This window comes from Crotalus tigris, unplaced genomic scaffold (assembly GCF_016545835.1).
Source record: "Crotalus tigris isolate CLP2741 ecotype Arizona unplaced genomic scaffold, ASM1654583v1 scf7180000019173.45859301935:6455823, whole genome shotgun sequence".
NCBI lineage: Eukaryota > Metazoa > Chordata > Lepidosauria > Squamata > Viperidae > Crotalus > Crotalus tigris.
Genome location: NW_024097414.1, coordinates 3,995,732 through 4,016,009, shown reverse-complemented (window position 1 = coordinate 4,016,009; position 20,278 = coordinate 3,995,732). Strand labels below are relative to the sequence as shown.

At 45.3% G+C, this 20,278-nt stretch overlaps 1 protein-coding gene across 3 annotated transcripts in view; it reads left to right on the top strand.

Moving 5' to 3' along the window:
- PRKAR1B (protein kinase cAMP-dependent type I regulatory subunit beta) overlaps nt 1-20,278 on the top strand; it is a 57,486-nt gene that overhangs the window by 21,992 nt on the left and 15,216 nt on the right. For all 3 annotated transcript variants that reach the window (XM_039360750.1, XM_039360749.1, XM_039360751.1), the window contains 5 exons: nt 1,865-1,926; nt 2,634-2,680; nt 10,118-10,276; nt 18,139-18,199; nt 18,448-18,569. In XM_039360750.1, the coding sequence (XP_039216684.1) occupies nt 1,865-1,926; nt 2,634-2,680; nt 10,118-10,276; nt 18,139-18,199; nt 18,448-18,569 (451 nt within the window). The remainder of the gene's footprint in view (nt 1-1,864; nt 1,927-2,633; nt 2,681-10,117; nt 10,277-18,138; nt 18,200-18,447; nt 18,570-20,278) is intronic.

The following is a 20,278-nucleotide window of genomic DNA, read 5'->3' as shown; positions in this document are numbered from 1 at the left end:
ATCACCCATGAAATGTGATGTATCCTGTTGTGGGCGTTGTGATGCATTTTTTTTGTCTTGAGTGATAACAAGTTTAACGGAGCAAGGAAAACGCAGGGCACCTGCTTCTTCTCCCAAGCCGTAATCTGCAGCTTAGGATGGTCCTTAAGCAATGAATTTGTGACAGGCCTTTTCCCTTTTTTTCTCCCGAGCTAAATGTGTCACTTCCCTTCCTTTTCTCTTTATGAAAACTACACCGACGGGAGGCCGTTTCCTCTGAAACTACATATCCTTTCAGAAGGACTCAGTAATTGATTTCTACGCCCATTAAAAGGCCTTATTCAGGAACTTTCTGACTTTAGGAAATCTTTTTGACCTCAGCTTGTCTTGGCCAAGAAATCCACGTATTTCGTCCAAGAAGAAAATTTGCATCGGTTTGAAGATTTGAGAAACCTATTCTGGGATGGTTTCCCCAAATCTAATGACTTTGGTTGCTCAGGCAGGAAAGCCTATCCCATTTCAGACAAATGGCTGTCCTGTCTCTTCTTAAAAACCTCCAGTGTTGGAGCATTTACTGCTTCTGGAGGCAGGTTGTTCCACTGGTTAATTGTTCTGACTGTCAGGAAATTTCTCCTTGGTTCTAGGTTGCTTCTCTCCTTGATTAGTTTCCATCCGTTGCTTCTTGTCCTGCCTTCAGGAGCTTTGGAGAATAGCTTGACTCCCTCTTCTTTGGGGCAGTTCATGTAGGAATTTCAAGGAACCTTCTCTTCTTCAGTGAATTATGGGTGTGAGATACTCCATCCCACAGCTTCTCCCCACCCACCCTTAGCTGCCAACCTCTAAAGAAGGATGAAGAGTTCCTGAGTCTTCCCGAGGCAGGGGGTTGGACTAGAAGACCTCCAAGGTCCCTTTCGACTCTCATCCTTCTCTGTTCTAAATCTCTCCCCTGCCTGCCTGTGAATCACTCTGAGGCCGTCTGCTGATACGATAACTTTTCAGGAATAAAGATAATGGCTTTAGGTTTAAATTTATGACCGGGTGTTTCCTAAAATTAAGCCTTGAGTGGATTTTGGAACTGCTGGACAGGAAATAAGCTAATAATGGGATTTTTGCAAGTTTTCCCATATATGGGAGTAAAAAATTGCCATAGGTTACAGGCTGACCTCCCTCTGCTTGGGTGAATCTTTTTCAAAACGTCTTTGTTCTCCTCGACTGTGGGACACCCAGGGAGAGAAAAACATGCTGCTGTACAGCCAGGCTGTGGTGTCATTGTGAAGGTCACTTTCACATTTTTATTTCTTCACGGGTGTTGCATCAGGACACAACTCAACGGCAGTGTTTTTGAGACCAATTTGTCAGCGGATGCAGTTGGTTTATCCCTCACTCTTTCATCTTCCGACAATACACACAACTGCATTGGCAGATGCGCTGGCAATATTTGGGGAAAAATTCTCCCTTAGCTCTTCTTTCTCATTTGTCTCTCCTTTTCTTTTCTTTTCTTTTTTTCATTTAAAAAAAATCTTATTCAGAAGATTAAAATACCTAATCCAAAAGAGAAAAGGTCGCAAAAGCGGATCATGTGACCCTGGGATGCTGCAACTGTCGTAAATACGAGTCATCTGAATTTTGATCAGGTGACCCTGGGGAACGGTACAAAGGTCATAAGGATGAAAAACCTATGTCCCTTTTTTCAGCGCCGTTGCAAGTTCAAACGGACACTAAATAGACCGTTGTAAGTCGAGGACTACCTGAATAACGTACTAAAAAAAATAGAAATGGAATTGGTTGTGTTTGTTTGATGGACTGCCTTGAAGGGTTGACATGGTTCAACACAACGTTCACTTACCACGCTAAACCACGGCCTCTTCTTTTTCTCTCTTTGCAGTGACATATTTGACGCCATGTTCCCTGTCACCCACATTGCTGGAGAGATTGTGATCCAACAAGGTGAGCTTCATGCATTGACAGCATGCGCCAGTGTTGTCCTTGCTCAGATCGTTCATCATTTACAGAATCTATGCATACCTTGACTCCTTCAAGGGGGGCAAATCAATCCACGTTTAAGTCTCTTCTGCAAAGTCTGCATCTATGGGTGCTGGGTCCCAAAGACTTCATTTTCTGAGCAGAAGCTGGAAGGCGGGCTTCGAGTCTTTCCTTCGTACCTCCTCACTAGCCTGGAGTTTCCTGGAAGTTTCCATTATAGAAACTATACGGGACATTGGATTCAAAGGTCAGGAGACGCTTGGAAGGGTGAAGAGAGGTACACAGCAACAGCATTTATATACCGCTTCACGGTGCTTTATAGCCCTCTCTAAGTGGTTTACAGAGTCAGCCTTCTGCCCCCAACAATCTGGGGTCCTCATTTTACCGACCTGGGAAGGATGGAAGGCTGAGTCGACCGTGAGCCAGTCAGGATTGAACTCCTGGCTGTGGATAGAGTTAGCCTGCAATTGCCCAGTTTCATAGATCTACAGTTGAGGAACATCAACTCTCTTCAATCTTGGTCTGGTTTCCTTATCCTGAACAGGAGGCTTAATAACAGAAACATCCCTTCCTACTTAGCATTCTCTGATCAAGTATTTCCAAAGCTGGTACAAAACCACACTCTGAGTTGACGGGCTCTGATTTGTATTTCTGTCCCCCCCCCCCCGTAGGTGACGAAGGTGACAACTTCTACGTGATTGATCATGGGGAGGTGTATGTAAGTTGCAACTGGCTTCTTTGAAAGACTTTCTTTTCCTTTAATGTTGTCTTCCTTTTTTATAGAAATGTATTGATGTTCTGGCTAAGATATCAGCAAGGGAACGTCTGACTCCTCCTTACTGATGACCTAGAGAGGAAAGGAATGTGTGAACCCTATTCAGACATTGCTCTGAGCCCTGATGTGATTGGTTTGGTGTCAGATTAATTATTCCAGGCACTGAGTGGTTGCAAGTCAGGTTTATGAAGAACATTCCTGTGTGTTTCACTACTCTGGTGTATTGCCAAGTGCGAAGAATCAGGTCCATATATTAAATTCCAATTAAGCTGATTTATTGTTCGTGCCTATACACGAGAATTGGGTATATCTAGTTTAGCGAAGAGAAGGACGAGGGGGGACATGATAGCAGTCTTCCAATATCTCAGGGGCTGCCCCAAAGAAGAGGGAGTCAAGCTATTCTCCAAAGCGCCTGAAGGCAGGACAAGAAGCAACGGATGGACACTAACCAAGGAGAGAAGCACCTAGAACTAAGGAGGAATTTCCTGACAGTCAGAACAATTAATCAGTGGAACAACCTGCCTCCAGAAGCGGTGAATGCTCCAACACTGGAAGTTTTTAAGAAGAGACTAGACAGCCATTTGTCTGAAATGGTATAGGGTCTCCTGCCTGAGCAGGGGGTTGGACTAGAAGACCTCCAAGGTCTCTTCCCACTCTGTCTATTCTATTCTATTCTATTCTATTCTATTCTATTCTATTCTATTCTATTCTATTCTATTCTATTCTATTCTATTCTATTCTTCCCATGAATTGCCATCAGGAGCCAAACTTATTTGTCCGCATAAAGTCGCTTAATGGCGTATCATAAGCCAACAAATTATTTTAGGTTTAAAGCCTCAGAGTAACCAGGCCTGCAGGCCATGCAGTTTACCACTAAACAATCTCAAGATGGAAGGTGATCAAGTTGGAATGTGCCCGAAGCGTTGGGTGTTTTTTTTTTGCTAATCATTTAGGATTAGGTCATCTCTCTCTCTCTCTCTCTCTCTCTGTCTCATGCCTTCTGTAAAGAGTAAGTAAGAAGCCTCAGGCAAGTGATTTTCTTCTTCAGAAGATTCAATTTGCTTTTCCAAGTTGCTCTGAAGGGTTGGAGCCTTGCAAGTGGTGACACCTGAAGATGAAAGCTTCCCTCTGGACTGCTCGGGTGGGCCTGCAAACGGGACTTCAAGAATTTTTGAGGAAAAGAATGGCAGGGCTGGGAACAAAATGCATTGTTTAAAAGGAGTTTGGGTGTTGTATCTAACAAAGTTTGGAACTGGGAGATGAACAGAAAAGGAGATTTCTGAAGGTGGAGGCTACAGGCAGTCCTCAACTTATAATTCTATTCTATTCTATTCTATTCTATTCTATTCTATTCTATTCTATTCTATTCTATTCTATTCTATTCTATTCTATTCCATTCCGAATTCTATTCTATTCTATTCTATTCCATTCCATTCTCATTCTTTGATATTTTCTTTGGAATTATTCTTTTCTTTGATGGTGGTGAGAAGATGATGAGACGGATCATTCTGTGGCTTCCTAGAGTGTATCAAAATAAAGTTTGACAGTCTTTTCCCACCCAGGTGCTATTTTAAGAAGCAGCTAGCGTATTTAAAGCCACCCAGCAGCTCCTTGCAGCTATTTAGGGAGACACAGTCTCTTTTTATGGCGAGTCCTGGGTGGGTCAGGAGGTCATCTAATTAAGCATTGTTGGGCATTGAAAGCCTGTCCCAAAGTCACCGTCTCCTCAAGAAATCCGACTGACTCATTCTTCCGACTGGGGAAGTGAGGACGTCTCCATTTGAAGCCTGCCACAACTGCAGGGCGAACGGGGATGGAGACGAAATACGGTTGAGCCTCATTGCAAGGAGGGCGATGAAGATAGCTCTAAGGTGGCCCTTGTTTCTGGTTTTCAAATCTTAACCAGGCAGTTTTTTTTAACTGGGTCACATCCAATTTTCAGCTTCTGGCCACGATTTGTTAAGGGACTCCCTTCAGTTGTGAGTGACTCACACGGCCGTTAAATTAATCCATCTTTCCCAATTGTCTTTGCTGCTGGAAAGATGGCAGCTGTTAAGTTAGAAACAACAGTTGTTAAGTGAATCTGGCTTGTCAGAAGATCATAAGACTCCAGGACACGGCAACGGTCATAAATATGAGTCAGTTGCCAGTTGTCTGAATTTTGTTTTTGTTTTTTTAAAAAATACGTTTTATTAACAACTAAATTTCATTTTTGATGTGTGCCGTTGTGCCCACAGTAAAAAAATGACAATAAATGTTATCTTATCTTATTTTTTTTAACATAATCACCTTAATATTCGGTGGACAATGCATTGTCTGGGTTTACATTTAGCAAACATTCACTAACAATTAGGTTCTATAATCTATAATAATCCCCATAATAACTTTACACGATTTCCTCTTTTCCCCATAGTGTTCTCTTTCACCAACCTTAAGTTAACACAATTCTTACTGTTTTGAATAAATGATAATTAAGTATAAGGATTTCCTAGCATTTCTACAAATAATAATCACAACAACATAATATTCCATTTCTATTTAGTCAGTCTGGTTGTGTCATCGTATGCCCTGTTTACAGCTCTTGTTTACCTTTGTTTTTCCCACAGTGTTCTAAACCTTTTTACTGGTTAAGATTTTCTCAGAGTTAATTACATTTAAATCTATTTTTTTTTCTCCTGTAAACCAACCCAATACTTTTACCTTTCTGAATTTTGATGCTGCGAGAGTTGTAAGTGTAAAAACCGGTTCTAAGTCATTTTTTTTCCAGTGCAGTTGTAACTCTGAACGTTCGCTAAACAAACCTGTGTATCCATGTTCGTTAAGCGATGCATCCATTAAGGTCTCAGGCCCAGCCTGTTGGAGCAGGCTTACAAGGCAACTTCTGAGACTGCGAAAAAACAATGCTGCTTTTAGCCGGCTATCGACTCTCACCCACTATCTCTCCAAAATATTTTTTCTCTCAAAACAAAGCCGTCCCAGGTCTCTATTTTGAACACTTTAGCTGACCACGCTTTAGTTTTTTTTTTTGCTAGAGCAGAAGAGGTAAAAAAAAACAACAGAAAAACAACAATAGCCATCAGCGAGGCTTGTCTAATTAAAATAACCGCCCGGCGGGGTTTATATTTAGAACGACAGATTAGGCATTTTAATTTTGATTTATATTTTCTTTGGCCAGTCCCAAACCCACACTTTGGAGCTGCAACTTTCAACCTTTTTTTTTTTTTAAGGGAAGCCTGTTATTTCTATTTTGACCCAAAATGTTTTGGGCAGGCTGCCCTGTTTCCACAGCTACCGAAGCTGTCGCCTGACCACGAAAACGGAACAGATCTCCTATCTGCTGGAACCGTATTCCATATTTGGAGTTTCTGACTCAGGAATAACAAGCCAGGTCTTCTTACAGCTCACGGATCAGACCATAACTCCAGCGGGGCGGATTTCAAGAGGAAGCAAATGGACCAGCGAGCTGTTTTTATTTATCAGAGACAATTCACATTTCATAAGGAGATGCTGTCTCCATTTCTTACAGATCAGGGCTGGGAAATCTGGGGGGGGTCAGGAGGCGTGCGGGGCCCAACCCCTTTTCTCCATGCCCCACATTGCTTCAAGAAACACTGAGGACTAGCAGCCCAGCTGACAGAATTCAGGCTTTCAAGCAACCAAAAAGGCAGCTCTTCTTAATTTCTTCTCGATTTCTTTCCATTCTTTCCATTTCCATAACAGCGCCTCGCTTTGCAACTAAAATTCCCCATGGGAATTTTCCTTGTGGGATCACACGACCCCCTGGGATGCTGCAAACTGTCGTAAATATGAACCCCGATCGCACAAACATCTGAACTTTGATTAGGTGACCCTGGGGGCATGTGTGCTGCAGTGTACTTAAGCGTGGAAAAACAGTCACAAGTCCCTTTGTTCAGTGCCTTGTAATTTTGAATGGTCACTAAATGAATAAGTCGAGGACCGCCTGTATGATTCCTGCAATGGTTACTGAGTCGCTAGTTGCTGGCCAGAGAAAGGGAGACGGGTGAAGTGGGAGCTGTGGGGAAGAGAGCCGTGACTCATATCAAAAGCGATGGAAAACAATAGAAGCCCAGAATGTTTTTGATCTTTGCAAAGCTGCAGGCTTTTGCCAGAATCATAACTCTTCATATTTGGGTATCTCCAGCTCTGCATTCCTTTGCAAAGACATGAAAGTGAGAGAGGGAGGGAGGGAGGGAGGGAAGGAGGAGGGTGGGGAAGGGGGGAAAGTCAGATCTTTGGCTACTGTGTAGATGGGCTCCGCAGCTCCAGCCATGGAAAAGGAATTTTGGCTTGTTTTTAACCCACGTTTTCAGAGTCCCGTAGATAGATACCTGGGCTGAGCTGACCTATTAACTCAGGGTTTGAAGTTTTGGTCTGAAATTGTCCCTTGATCTTTCCTCGGCAGATCCCCGCCGACAAGATAAAATTGAGGGTCTTTATTTGATTTCCTTCTTCATCTTCTCATGATATTTTTTCTCAACTTCCAATCTTTGATCATGTTGTGGTGACTGTGTTGTTAACAGACATGCCTTCTTTCCTTCCTTCCTTCCTTCCTTCCTTCCTTCCTTCCTTCCTTCCTTCCTTCCTTCCTTCCTTCCTTCCTTCCTTCCCTCCCTCCCCCCTCCTCCTTCCTTCCTTCCTTCCTTCCTTCCTTCCTTTCTCTTTCCTTCCTTCCCTCCCTCCCTCCTTCCTTTCTTTCTCTTTCCTTCCTTCCTTCCCTCCCTCCTTTCTTCCTTTCTTTCTCTTTCCTTCTTTCCTTCCTTCCCTCCCACCCTCCCTCCTTCCTTCCCTCCCTCCCTCCCTTGTTCCTGCCTTCCTTCCTTTCTTCCTTCTTTTCCTTCCTTTCCCTTCCCTCTCTCCCTTGTTTCTTCCTTCCTTCCTTCTCTCCCTCCCTCCCTTGTTCCTTCCTTCTTTCCCTCCCTCCCTTGTTTTTTCCTTCCTTCCTTCCTTCTTCCCTTCCTTCCCTTCTCTTCCCTCCCTCCCTTCCTCCCTCCCCCATTTCTTTTTCTTCCATCTCCTAAGAGCCAGATCATGCAAGTAAACCTGAACTTGCGAGCAGAGGCCAGAGTGACAGGGCAGTTCATCAACAACGTACTTTCTCATCATCATAAAATGTTGGGTGGAACACGGAGGTTGAAACCTTGAGGACCATAAGTTCTCCTCTCTAGCAGACTGGCCTTTTTGTAGAGGTGACCTTTTCCCTGTCCGATGGTCCGGAGACTCCAAAATTGACATTTCCATCTAGGAAGCAAGTTCTTAAATTCACAGACAGAAGGATGATCATGCAGTGGTCCTTTCTCACCCTCCATTCTGCCTGAGACAGCAGAGCTAAAGCTGCCATAATCCCCAGCTTGTCTGGCCGTGGGAAGGATGGGAGCTGTAGTCCAACCAATCCAGAGAGCATCAGATTTAGGACCGTTGGTCCAAGAGAAGATGAGCAAATTTCAAGTGAAGGTCTTAGTGCTGAAGGCAACGAAGCAACAAGATCCCTTCCATCACCCCTGGAAGAATTCTCCTCTTTCTTTGATTTCTGATATTTCTGCTAAGTTGTGTTTTCTTTGGCAGCAATTCCGAAGTTGTTTCCCTTGTTATCTCCTGCGATTTTTTTTTCTTTTTTCTTTTTTCCCCTTAATGTCTTAGTTCCGCCTACGGGGCCTGGACTTTCCAGAGTGGTCTCTGGGATTGGAGGTTTCTGGGTTGTTGTTTTTTAAATCTTGAAACCAAAGTTTAAGTCAAGGCCACCTTCCAATAGAAGAGGCTTCTTTCCTGAGCAAGATGCCTGAAAAGGATTGTAAGTCAAGAGGGCAAGAAATGAATGAACTTTTGAAAGGAAGGGAAGAGACCTGGGGCGTGATTACTATTTGCAGAAACATGAGAAAAATGTCCATAGTCCATTGTCATCTGTTTAAATAAGAACGGCGTCAATTTAAGGTTGGCAAAAGAGAATCTTATTGGAAGAAGAAGAAATCAAGTAAAGCTACTATACCAGTGGTTCTCAACCTGTGGGTTGGGACCCCATTTGTGGTCGAACGACCATTTCACGGGGGTCGCCAAACAACGCAGTCTGCCATTTTCCCCCCCTTTTCCTTAGCTGTGCTACTCCCTTTTATTCTACTGGCTTTTGAAAGCCAATAGAATAGACTCTCTTGAATAGAGTCTAATTCTATTGGCTTTCAAAAGCCAATAGGAATTGTCCAGGCTGTCTCTGCCCTGCTGAGCCCGCCAAAAGTCCCATTCTGCAAACAGTGCTGCACCAGTTGAGTAGTCCTCAACTTATGACTGGTTGAGTAGTCCTCGACTTACGACTGGTTGGGGGGTCGCAGCATTAAAAAGGTTGAGAACCACTGGTATAGGGTTTCCTGCCTGAGCAGGGGGTTGGACTAGAGGATCTCCAGGGTCCCTTCCAACATCATCATCATCATTATTATTATTATTATTATTATTATTATTCCCAGACATGTCACTGGAAGGCAAAATCATGAAACTGCCTCTCGCTTCCTTTGGCTGTGTTGTGCGGGGAAATTGATTGGAGAAAGCAGTTAAGTTGGGAAGCGTTAGCAACAAAAGGAAACCAGCCCGCCAAAGAACATGGCGGCTGGACACTCTCAAAGCTGACACCAGCCAGAGCGTAGAAAAAAAGAAGTACAGGCAATCCTCAACTTACGATCGCAGTTCAGCCCAAAATCTCTGCAATGAAATGAGACCTTTGTTCAGTGAGTTTGGGCCCATTTTATGTCCTTCCTTTCCACGGTGGTTAAGTGAATCACTGCAGCTGATCAGTTAGTAACACAGTTGTTAAGTGAATCTGGTTTCCTCGTGGATTTTTGCTTATCAGAAAGTTGCAAAAGGCAATCACGTGAGCCCCAGGACAAAGCAACGGTCGTAAGTATGAAGCAAGGCCCAAGCAGCTGAATGTTGATCCCATGAGCGTAGGGATGCTTCAAGGGCCATAGGGGTGAAAAATGGTCGTAAGTCACTGTTTTCACTGCCGTTGTAACTTTGAACGGTCCCTAAATGAACAGGTGTAAGTTGAGGACTACCTGAGGGGCAAGATCAGAAGATGTGGAGAGACTTGTCCCGTAGAATCGCCAAGAGTTGGACGTGACTGAATGGGTAACCTCATGGTTATCCTCATGTTTTTCCCAAAGGTGCTTTTTTTCCAGAAGGCAACTGGATACCAAGAAAGTCCAGTTGCCTTTTAGCAAAAGCACCTTTGGGACAACCATGGCCTGGGTGACTGAGAATCTCCATACTCTTGTGTGTTTTGTATGCTTGCATTGTCTATTTTTGGAGAGGACCTGTTCCTTTCTCCCCTTCCTTCTCTCAACAAGAGCTAACTTGCTTTTTCGTTCTTTAATTCAGGTGTATGTGAATGGAGAATTGGTCACCAGCATCGGAGAAGGAGGCAGCTTTGGAGAACTGGCCCTCATTTATGGAACCCCACGAGCCGCAACGGTCAAAGCAAAGACTGATCTTAAACTCTGGGGGATTGACCGAGATAGCTACAGACGCATCTTGATGGTGGGTTTCAAAAACAAGCTGTTTCTTTAAGTGACCCCCTTCCAAGCATTCTCTCAACTTTCATTGAAAGAGTTTGTCAATGTGGGGAAAGGTCCTTGAAATGTAGGCCTGGAGGGCGGAGGTATAGGGCCAACTGTCTTTATAAAAGGAAAAGGCAACATGCTGATTTGTGCTGCATACAATTTATAAGAGAGAAAAGTGTCCAAAATTAGACAAAACGCTATTTATGGGCATGAGAAGCTTTGGATTGTTCTCTTTCTTCTAGAGAAATTAAATTAAGTTCATTTTGGGGTCATGGAGAGCTACAATCAGATCTGGAGGCGCAGTTCTGTTGACCGAAGAAGGGCTTGTAGCCGTGATGAACTTCTTAATATTTACTTCTTCCACTCCAGAGGTTTGAAAGCAGCTTTGCTCAGCTGCCACATCCGATGGGTTGGATGGGAAATGGAGAGTTATACTGCCAACACATCTGGAGACGCCAGGCAACGGAAAGGTGAATTTGGCTGCTGGCCTTACGTAACCTTGCCCTTGGTCGCAAGGAAGGTCACTTAAAACATGCTAGCATTTGAAAAGATGGAGAGAGGAGGTGATGTTTCAGAGGAGATATTTCGTGCACTGAAGTTTAAAATCTTCTAAGATCTGGTGTGAGGATGCCCAAAAATGCAAAAGATCCACCAGTTTTTATTTTTTTTATTTTTCGCATCCTCGTACCAGATCTTAGAGGATTTTAAGCTTGAATGCAAATGCCTCGGGCAACTGATTCATATTTGTGACGGCGGCAGCGTCCCCGGGGGACACGTGATCCCCTTTTGCGACCTTCTGATAAGCAAAATCAATGGGGGAAACCAGGTTCACTTCACAACCGTGTTAGTAACTCAGCACATGCAGTAATTCACTTAACATCTGTGGCAAGGAAGGGGGCAAAACTCACTGAACAATAGTCTGACTTAGCAACAGAGGTTTTGGGCTTGGCTGTGGTCCTAAGTCGAGGACTACCTGCATCTCACCATTAGACTGGGAGATAATCCTTGTGGTCTACTCAGTTGGCCAAACTCTTCTTAAAAACTCCCAGTGTTGGAGCATTCACCACTTCTGGAGCGAGTTGCCTCCAGAAGTGGTGAATGCTCCAACACTGGGAGTTTTTAAGAAGAGACTGGACAGCCATTTGTCTGAAATGGTGTAGGGCCGTGGTGGCGAACCTAGGGCACGCATGCCACAGGTGGCACACAGAGCCCTCTCTGTGGGCATGCGCACTGTCGCCCCAGTCCTAGGCCTTCAGCTGGGTTTTATAAAACCTTTTCGCTTTAGGCCTCCGCCGCTGTGTGTAAAAAAAAAAAAAAAAAGGTTCAGTCAATCAATCAATTTCAAGATCTCGCAAAGTTGTAATTTATTGATTAAACTTTTTAGTCCCACCCAGTCTGCCGTTACCACCGCAGCCACGCCCACCCAATGGGCCACGCCCACCCAATGGGCCACGCCCACCCGGCACCCGACGATACATAAGTGGGTTTTGGGTTGCAGTTTGGGCACTCGGTCTCTAAAAGGTTCGCCATCACTGGTGTAGGGTTTCCTGCCTGAGCAAGGGGTTGGACTAGATGACCCCCAAGGTCCCTTCCAAGTGTGTTATTCTATTCCATTCTACTGACCCCCAAGGTGCCTTCTAAGTCTCTTCTCCCCAGCTTCGTTTTTCAAACTGAAGTTGGCACAAAGCACTCGTGTCAACAGCCTTCCCTCTTCGTTTTCCCACTCTCTTCCCTTTATTTCATCCTTTCAGCGTCCTCTCTTTCATTCCTGAGATTCTTCTGCCCTTCCCTGCTCACTGATGGCTCCTGCCTTAAGCAGTTTTCTCCAGCTTCCTTTGGAAGTTCCAAGAACCCAGTTTTCCAGCTAGCTCTTCAAAGGCTGCCTGGGGAATGGGGGGCGGGGGGGGGGGAAGAATTGAATAAAAAAAAAAATCTCTGGCTGCACAAAACCATCCAGCTTTGTCCTTTAACAGAAGAAAATTATGGAAATATCTGAAGCATCTTTTCCTCAACCTTCAAATCCATCGTGCCTCTTGGCTGGGGATTTGCGACTCCTCGCCTTAAAATAGTTCACTTAGCGACTGTTCACAGAGACAAGGGCACTGAAAGCAGTCACTCTTGACGTTTTTCACACTGACCACCCTGGCAGCATCCTCACGGCCACGGGGGGTCGAAATTCAGTCTCTTGGCAACTGACTCACATTTATGACGGTTGCATAACGTCCTGGGTTTACAGGATCCCTTTCTCTGGCCTTCTCACAAGCCAAGTCCCTGGGGAAGCCACTGTTGCTAACTTAACAGCTGCAGTGCTTCCCTTAATAACCGTGGCAAGGACGGTCGTAAAAGGGGGAAAACTCACTTAACGACTGTCTTGCTTAGCGACAGAAAATTTGCGCTCAGTTGTAAGTCGAGGACTCCCCTGTAGGTTGGGGTAACCCTGGAGGCTGGTGTAAAGCATCTCCCGTGTCCACAATGGCTAGTGATGGGGCCTTTGTTTCTTCTCCCTGTGCTTGTGTGTCCTTTGTGTTGATCTAAGGAGTTACATTTGTTGCACACTTTCATCTTGTATAAAGATGAAAGGAACCCATGATCTGATCTGGAGGTTTTTTTGGGGGGAACCGAAGGCCAGCCACGTTGTTCAGCTGGTCTTTGCTGGTTCGGCTTCCGAATTCAAGGGCATTTTGGGAAGTGTCCAGTAGACAAGAGGCAGGTGCAGAATCTGAGAGATAAGCTGGATGAATGGAAATGAAACTTGGAAGTAAGAGAGTCAGAGGCTAAAAGGCTGGGGGGAGGAGGAGGAGGAGGAGGAAAGATGGGTTGGCATTGCGAAAGGGGCTGCAAAAAAAAAAAAAAAAAAAAATCACACGGGACCGAATGGGTGGGAGTGTGGAGTAAGCGATGGAAGCCTGGAGGCTGCAGAGGATTAACTCAGCCTGATAAGACACAGCATTGCTTTCCACAGTTGCTGCTTTCTCCTTCCTTCCTTCCTTCCTTCCTTCCTTCCTTCCTTCCTTCCTTCCTTCCTTCCTCACTCACTCACTTCCTCTTTTCCTTCCTTCTTTCCTTTCTTCCTTCCTTCCCTCCTTCCCTCTTTTCCTTCCTTCCTTCCTTCTTTCCTTTCTTCTCTCCCTCCCTCCCTTTTCCTTCCTTCTTTTTCCCTCCCTCCCTCCTTCTTCCCTCCCTCTCTTTTCTTTCTTTCTTTCTTTCTTTCTTTCTTTCTTTCTTTCTTTCTTTCTTTCTTTCTTTCTTTCTTTCCTTCCTTCGTTCTTTCCTTCCTTCCTTCCTTCCTTCCTTCCTTCCTTCCTTCCTTCCTTCCTTCCTTCCTTCCTTCCTTTCTCCCCCCCTCCTTTCCTTCCTTCCTTCCTTCCTGAACACAGGACCATAGAGTTGAGAACTTTAGCAACGTGCATATTGACAAAAATGATTATCCACATTAAAAAGACCATTCAAATGCATTTTTGGGGGGAGAAATTAATATTTCTAATCCAGCCAACCGTTGAGGCTCTCAGTTCTCCTGAATGTCATTGGGAGACCCCCCCCCTCAAGATCAAACCCATAGAAAACCCACAACGGTTTCTTAAAATCTGCAGCTGTTCCCATCCCCAGGTTTCCCCGGTGTACATAACTCTTATGTCGATCCCGAACTCACCACCGACAAGGCAAGGAGGGAATCAACCTTCCCCCCAAAGAAGACATCTGGGCAAGGTTTTCAAGGGCAAGGGGGGGGGGTAGAGAAAGAAGCCATTCCCACTGCCCTTATCGGTCTTTCAGAGCTGAAGGAAGCTGGTAGTCTTGCTCTACCTCCCACGACTACGTCTAATTGTCCCCCAAAGGCGAATGAAAAGGATGGGGCAGGAGATAATGAACAGGTGCTTAATGTTGGATTGCCCCCCCCCCCCAGATTCCTGGTGCCAGCAACACTGCATAACATTGAGATACTCATCACTCCCTTTGGCCTGGCTTGGAGTCTTAGGACTATAAAGTCTCTTTGTTGCATTCTGTGACCAAATTGAGTTGGTATCCTCTCTCCTGTCTTTGTTTATTTATTAATTCTCCACATTAACACAGTTTACTAAGCTCCCCACGCTGAGGCATTAATCAACCATCTACCTTCCCTTCCAATCTGGCACATTACTCAGTCCTTTCTCCGAAGGAAAGTGGGTAAGCCTGCTCTCTCGTTGGGATAGTTGCCCGCTAAATCTATCTTCCTGAAAAAAAAATTTTTTTCCCCCCCTTAGCTTCTCTCTGGGTCCATGTCAAGCCAAAATCCATCCAGCCTGGAACGGAAGGCCTTAGAAAAGCAATAATAATCCTCAAGCTTCCAACACTGCGACGCAGTCCATAAATCACGGTTGAGGGTTTTAGTCCTAGGTGAACTTTTGGGTGGGTTGGTTGGGACCGTCCTGGCGATGAGATGGCCAGGCGGAGGGCGCAAGGCTGCAGGTGTGATACTTTGTCAGACCAGACAACTGAGGTTGTCACTTTCCTGGCCCGTTGCTTAAGTGATGCATTTGCAAGGACTAATTGAAATGGCATTTGCTCTTATTTTTCGGTTGCATATCAGATTGCAAATTCTGGACTCGCTGACTGCCTGTAAATCTTCTATTTTCCAAGCTGACTTGGCATTGCTTTCCTCCTCCTCCTTCTCCTTCTGTTTTTTTCCTACGGAATATTTGTATTGCTTTCCCCCTGCTTTGTTCTTGCACTTGTCATTTTATACATCTGAAGTCTCCCCTCGTGGCTTAAATGCTTGCTAATACTGTGCAGAATTTTGGATCGGATTCCTCCAAGGTGGTGCGTTGCAACACTGGAAAGTGCACAGGTCTTTATCTGCACGTAACCCCTTAATCCCTTTTCCCCCTGGGTGGGTCATTGCGACATCTCGGCAGTTGTATGATCCCAGGGAGAGATCCAGCTGTTTTGTAGGTTTTCACATGCCGCATCTTTTTACTTGACGCTCTCCAGACTTAGAGGGATCACCAGCTAAAAAGGGTGCAGTGGATCTCTGCTGCTGTGATCTCAATGCTTGACACATTCTCTGGACCAGGGGTCTTCAAGCTTGGCCCTTTTATGACTTGTGGTCTTCAACTCCCAGAATTCCTCAGCCAGGCACGTGTGCCTGGCTGAGGAATTCTGGGAGTTGAAGTCCGCAAGTCATAAAAGGGCCAAGTTTGAAGACCCTTGCTTGTGGACTTCAACTCCCAGAATTCCCCAGCCAGGCATGCTGGCTGAGGAATTCTGGGAGTTGAAGTCCACAAGTCATAAAAGGGCCAAGTTTGAAGACCTTTGCTTGTGGACTTCAACTCCCAAAATTCCCAAGCCAGGCATGCTGGCTGAGGAATGCTAGGAGGTGAAGTCCACAAGTCATAAAAGGGCCAAGTTTGAAGAGCCCTGCTCTTGACCATCCAGAACATTTAACTCTGCATCTCCAAGATTATGATCCATCACCTGCAGCCCCTTTAGGATTGATTTCAGGTGGTGTCGGTGACCCAGAGGGGACGAAACGTGTTCCTTTCCGTGTACAGTTTCCATCTGAGACACATGCACAATCTGGAACGGGATGGCCCCGAGCAAACCTTAGCCTGTGATTTAATGGAGTTGTCTTGGGATCAGAGACGGTAATATATAACAGCTTTTGGAAAGGGATCAATCCCTCCACTCCATCAGGCTATTATTTACCCTTGGCATGACTTTTTCCCCCCCTTTCGTACTGCATCATCGCTCCAACCCGAGGGATCACTCTTATTCTCGTTTTGAACAGCTGGTTAAAAAGAAAAAAGGAAAGAGAACTTGGAGTTTCTTAGAGGTCATTTGGCCATTGGCTACACCGATCTGGTGATTCTGTCTTGCTTAAACAGCAACGGAGAGCAATGGGAAGAGCGAGGGAGCCTTGCAGTTCTGAGAAGCCCAGAGAGCGGGCGTTTCATTTGATATCCTGGTCCTTTTTGCCCTGCGCCCCTCCCTCCTAACCTAAGTCTGGTTTTAATTACCTCTGTGGGTTGGAGAGTCCTCCTGCTCCGTGATTATTGCTTCTTAAAATTTTTCTGCAACCCACACTTGGCTGGAAGGCAGGATGCCACCTCCGGATGGGTTGCTCCACCCCGATGCAGCCCATTGGCGTGGGAGAAGACACCTGCCTTTCTTTCTCCAGCTGTCAGTATCTGCTGGCCACTTGTTACTTCCCAGCCCGGATTGGTGTGGGACGCTGTCCAGTTTTCCCTCCTTGGTCTTGCGTTGAGCTGTCTGGTCTTTCCAAGGCTCTGGAAATTCCCCCCCCACACACACACACACAGTGTCAAAGTTTGCCTTGCATTTTGGGAAAAACCACCTGGATTGGACCAGCAATGGTCTTCAAGAAAGACTTTAGGAAAGGAAGGTTGCCCCCCCTCCTCCCCCCCAGCTTCCAGAATCTCCAGCCATGCTGGTAGGGAATACTGGGGGCAACTGTCCAAGCAAATCTGGACGAGGCCGGAAAAAATAGAGTAGAATAGAGTAGAGTAGAATATAGAATATAGAATAGAATTAGAGTAGAGTAGAGTAGAGTAGAGTAGAGTAGAGTAGAGTAGAGTAGAGTAGAATAGAATAGAATAGAATTAGAATAGAATATGGAATGGAATAGAATATGGAATAGAATAGAATAGAATAGAATAGAATAGAATAGAATAGAATAGAATAGAATAGAATAGACAGATTGTAGAATGGAATGGAATAGAATAGAATAGAATAGAATAGAATAGAATCTGGAAAGGATCTTGGGGGTCTTCTAATCCAGCCCACTGCTCAAGTAGCGGACCTTATACCATTCCAGACAAATAGCTGTCCAGTCTCTCCTTAAAAACCTTCAGTGATGGAGCACCCACAATTTCTGAAGGCAGACTGTTCCACTGGTTAATTGTTCTCACTGTTAGGAAGTTCCTCCTTAATTCCAGGTTGCTTCTCCCCTTGGTTAGTTTCCATCCATGGTTTCTCGTCTTGCCTTCTGGTGCTTTGGAAAATAGATTGACCCCCCCTCTTCTTTGTGGCAGCCCCACAAATACTGGAATATTGCTATCATGTGTCCCCCTAGTCCTTCTTTCCTCTAGACAAGCCAAATCCTGCAACCATTCTTCATATGTTTTAATCTCCAGGCTTTTAAACATCCTGGTTGCTCTTCTCTGCACTCTTTGCTGGAATGTGGTGACCAAAACTAACACATGTGTCAAATAATGCCTTTGCTTTCTCTCCTCTGGTCAGTCTTAGTCTTCTTCCCCTGCTGGAATTGCACTAGCCCCTCTGAGGAGGAGAATATGGGCCCTTTTTCCTCCCTTTATAAGCAAACATTCCTGTTTGTTTAAGGCTTAAACCATCCAAATTGGGATTGGGGGGGGGGAGAAAGACTTCTTTTTGTCTTCCTAAACTGGCAAGGAGAAAGCTGGGAAGCGTCCGATTATCTGCTTAACTCCAGGTCCTTTTAGATGTGCAATCGCGGGCTCGAATCAATTCTTCACACTAATTAGCTCATCAGGATGTGGATCATACATAGTTGAGTTTTTCTCTGTTTTGAAGCTTCAGGGAAGGGAAAGGAAGGGTGTGGGTCTCCCCACCGCCCGGACATTGTGTCCCATCCGCCAACATTAAATTCCACCAACTTAAAAGAACCCGATCCAATTTATGAAGGGCGAAGTTCGCGTTTGGTGGGAACTCAGTGGGCCGAAGAGATGGGGATTACTGTTTCCTTGGCATATTTTCTCACTTTGCCTCTTAACCCTTGAGGTCTCCTCTGAGGTTGACAGCGATGTGGGCAAGCGTTAATTCTTCTCTCCCGCCCTCCTCTTTTTCTCCCCTTCTCTTTCTCCACAGGGCAACACGTTGAGAAAACGGAAAATGTATGAAGAATTTTTGAGCAAGGTGTCCATTTTGGGTGCGTAAATTTTTTCCCTCCAGGGAGCTGGATGGTTTCCTTCGCTGGGATTCAGCCTGGGCAAAACCAGACAATAAAACCTGGGGATAGGTGGTGGTGGGAGAGGTCCACCATAAGCACAAGGGTCCCAGTGGAGCTTTAAGTCTTAAAAAGGAGGAAAAAACCCACCTGGTTATGGTTTGTTCTAGGATTGTAGTATGGTGGAACGGCGGTAGGGAGTATCATCCAGTTGCCCTTTCATCCCTTAGGATCTCTGGACAAATGGGAGCGTCTGACGGTGGCCGATGCACTAGAGCCGGTCCAGTTTGAGGATGGAGAGAAAATTGTGGTCCAGGGGGAGCCAGGGGACGATTTTTTCATCATCACAGAGGTAAAGCCTGTGGCTCTCATGCCAATCTCTTTCCCAATCTCTATGCCCTCAAACGACATGGCCTTCTTCTCAATGTAGCCATAGCCAGAATGCTAACTACTATCGGTTACCAGTTATGATTGCAAACCTTAGAAGGATAAGACACCCATGGATACCCTCTCCCTCAGTCACCATTGGTACTGACAGTCCCTCCTCTCTCTGTCTGCTCTTCCCTCCCTCTCTCTCTCTAACTTCTCTGTCTGCCTGCCTGTCTATCTGTCCATCCATCATCTCTCTCTCTCTCTCTCTCTCTCTCTCTCTCTCTCTCTCTCTCTCTCTCTCTGTCTATCCTCTAGCTCAGTGGTTCTCAACCTTTCTAATGCCGCGACCCCATAATACAGTTCCCCATGTTGTGGTGACCCCCAACCACTTATACATCACCGGGTGCCAGGGGCGTGGCCAAAGAAAAGGGGGAAAAAATGGCGGACAGCCTTGTTTGGTGACCCCCGTGAAATGATCGTTCAACCCCAAATGGGGTCCCGACCCACAGGTTGAGAACCACTGCTCTAGCTAGCTAGCAATATCTAGTTAGCTATTATCTATTAAATAATCTATATCCATCTGTTATCATCTATTATGTTAAATAATCTCATCTATCAATCTATCTCTCTATATTTTTATCTATCTATCCATTTATCCATCATCTCTCACCCTCTCTGTCTCTCTGTCTCTCTCTCTCCTCTCAATCTCTCTCTCTTCTTCACTCACCTGTGTTCCCCTCTGTGTTCTTTCTCTCTTCCTCTTGACCTGGGGTCTTCAAGCTTGGCCCTTTTATGACTTGTGGACTTCAACTCCCAGAATTCCTCAGCTAGCCTGCCTGGCTGAGGAATTCTGAGAGTTGAAGTCCACAAGTCATAAAAGGGCCAAGTTTGAAGACCCCTGCTCTTGACTCAAGGTTTTTGCTTTTTATTATATTATGCGTTCCATAATGCGTAGAGACTCTAGAAAGCAGGATGGGTTTTGTGCCTCTGGTTGAACAGCTTCGTCCCGCAAAGAATCCCGGGACTTGTAATTTCTCCAGCCATGGAGAAATCTCCAGGAGGGACACTTAACCTCACTCCCTGTCACTCTAAAATTCCCAGGGCTGCCTGAAGAGAAGACGAATGATTGATAGCCTCATTTTAAGTTTCCAAGGAAGGAGATGCTTGTTGACAAACCGTAGTCCATTTTTTTCTTTTTGTGTTATTTCTGGTTTTCTTCTCGGTTTGGGGCTACAGCTTAAAGGCTCGTTTCAGGATGATTTACAACCATAACATGCCAAGAGAATTTAGTGTTCTGGGCTAAAACACCAGGGAGTCTACTTGTTTCCCATAAAATAGTATATTCACCAGCCTGCTTGCTTCCTGAGAGTTGTATTGGACCTGCCATACAGGGAAGTAATGTAAGAAGCCAGGCAGGGCAGAGCAAAGAATGAAGCTGCAAAGAGGATCCAGCTGTTAATGGCCTCTGTGCTAAAATAGTCTTCCCTGGAGCCTCTTAAGCCCGTTGCATTCTGTTGGGCCCACTTGTACCGTCGTAGTTCGGCCCTTTGGTGGCACCAGCGCAAAAGAGGCCGAAGTCCTTTTGCAACGAAGGGGTGCAAAAATAGACAGCTGCAATGTTGCCCCCAGCCTCCCTCCAATATTTTTGTTTTCTCGGGTTGTATGGACAAAGCGTTGCGCTTGTCCGAA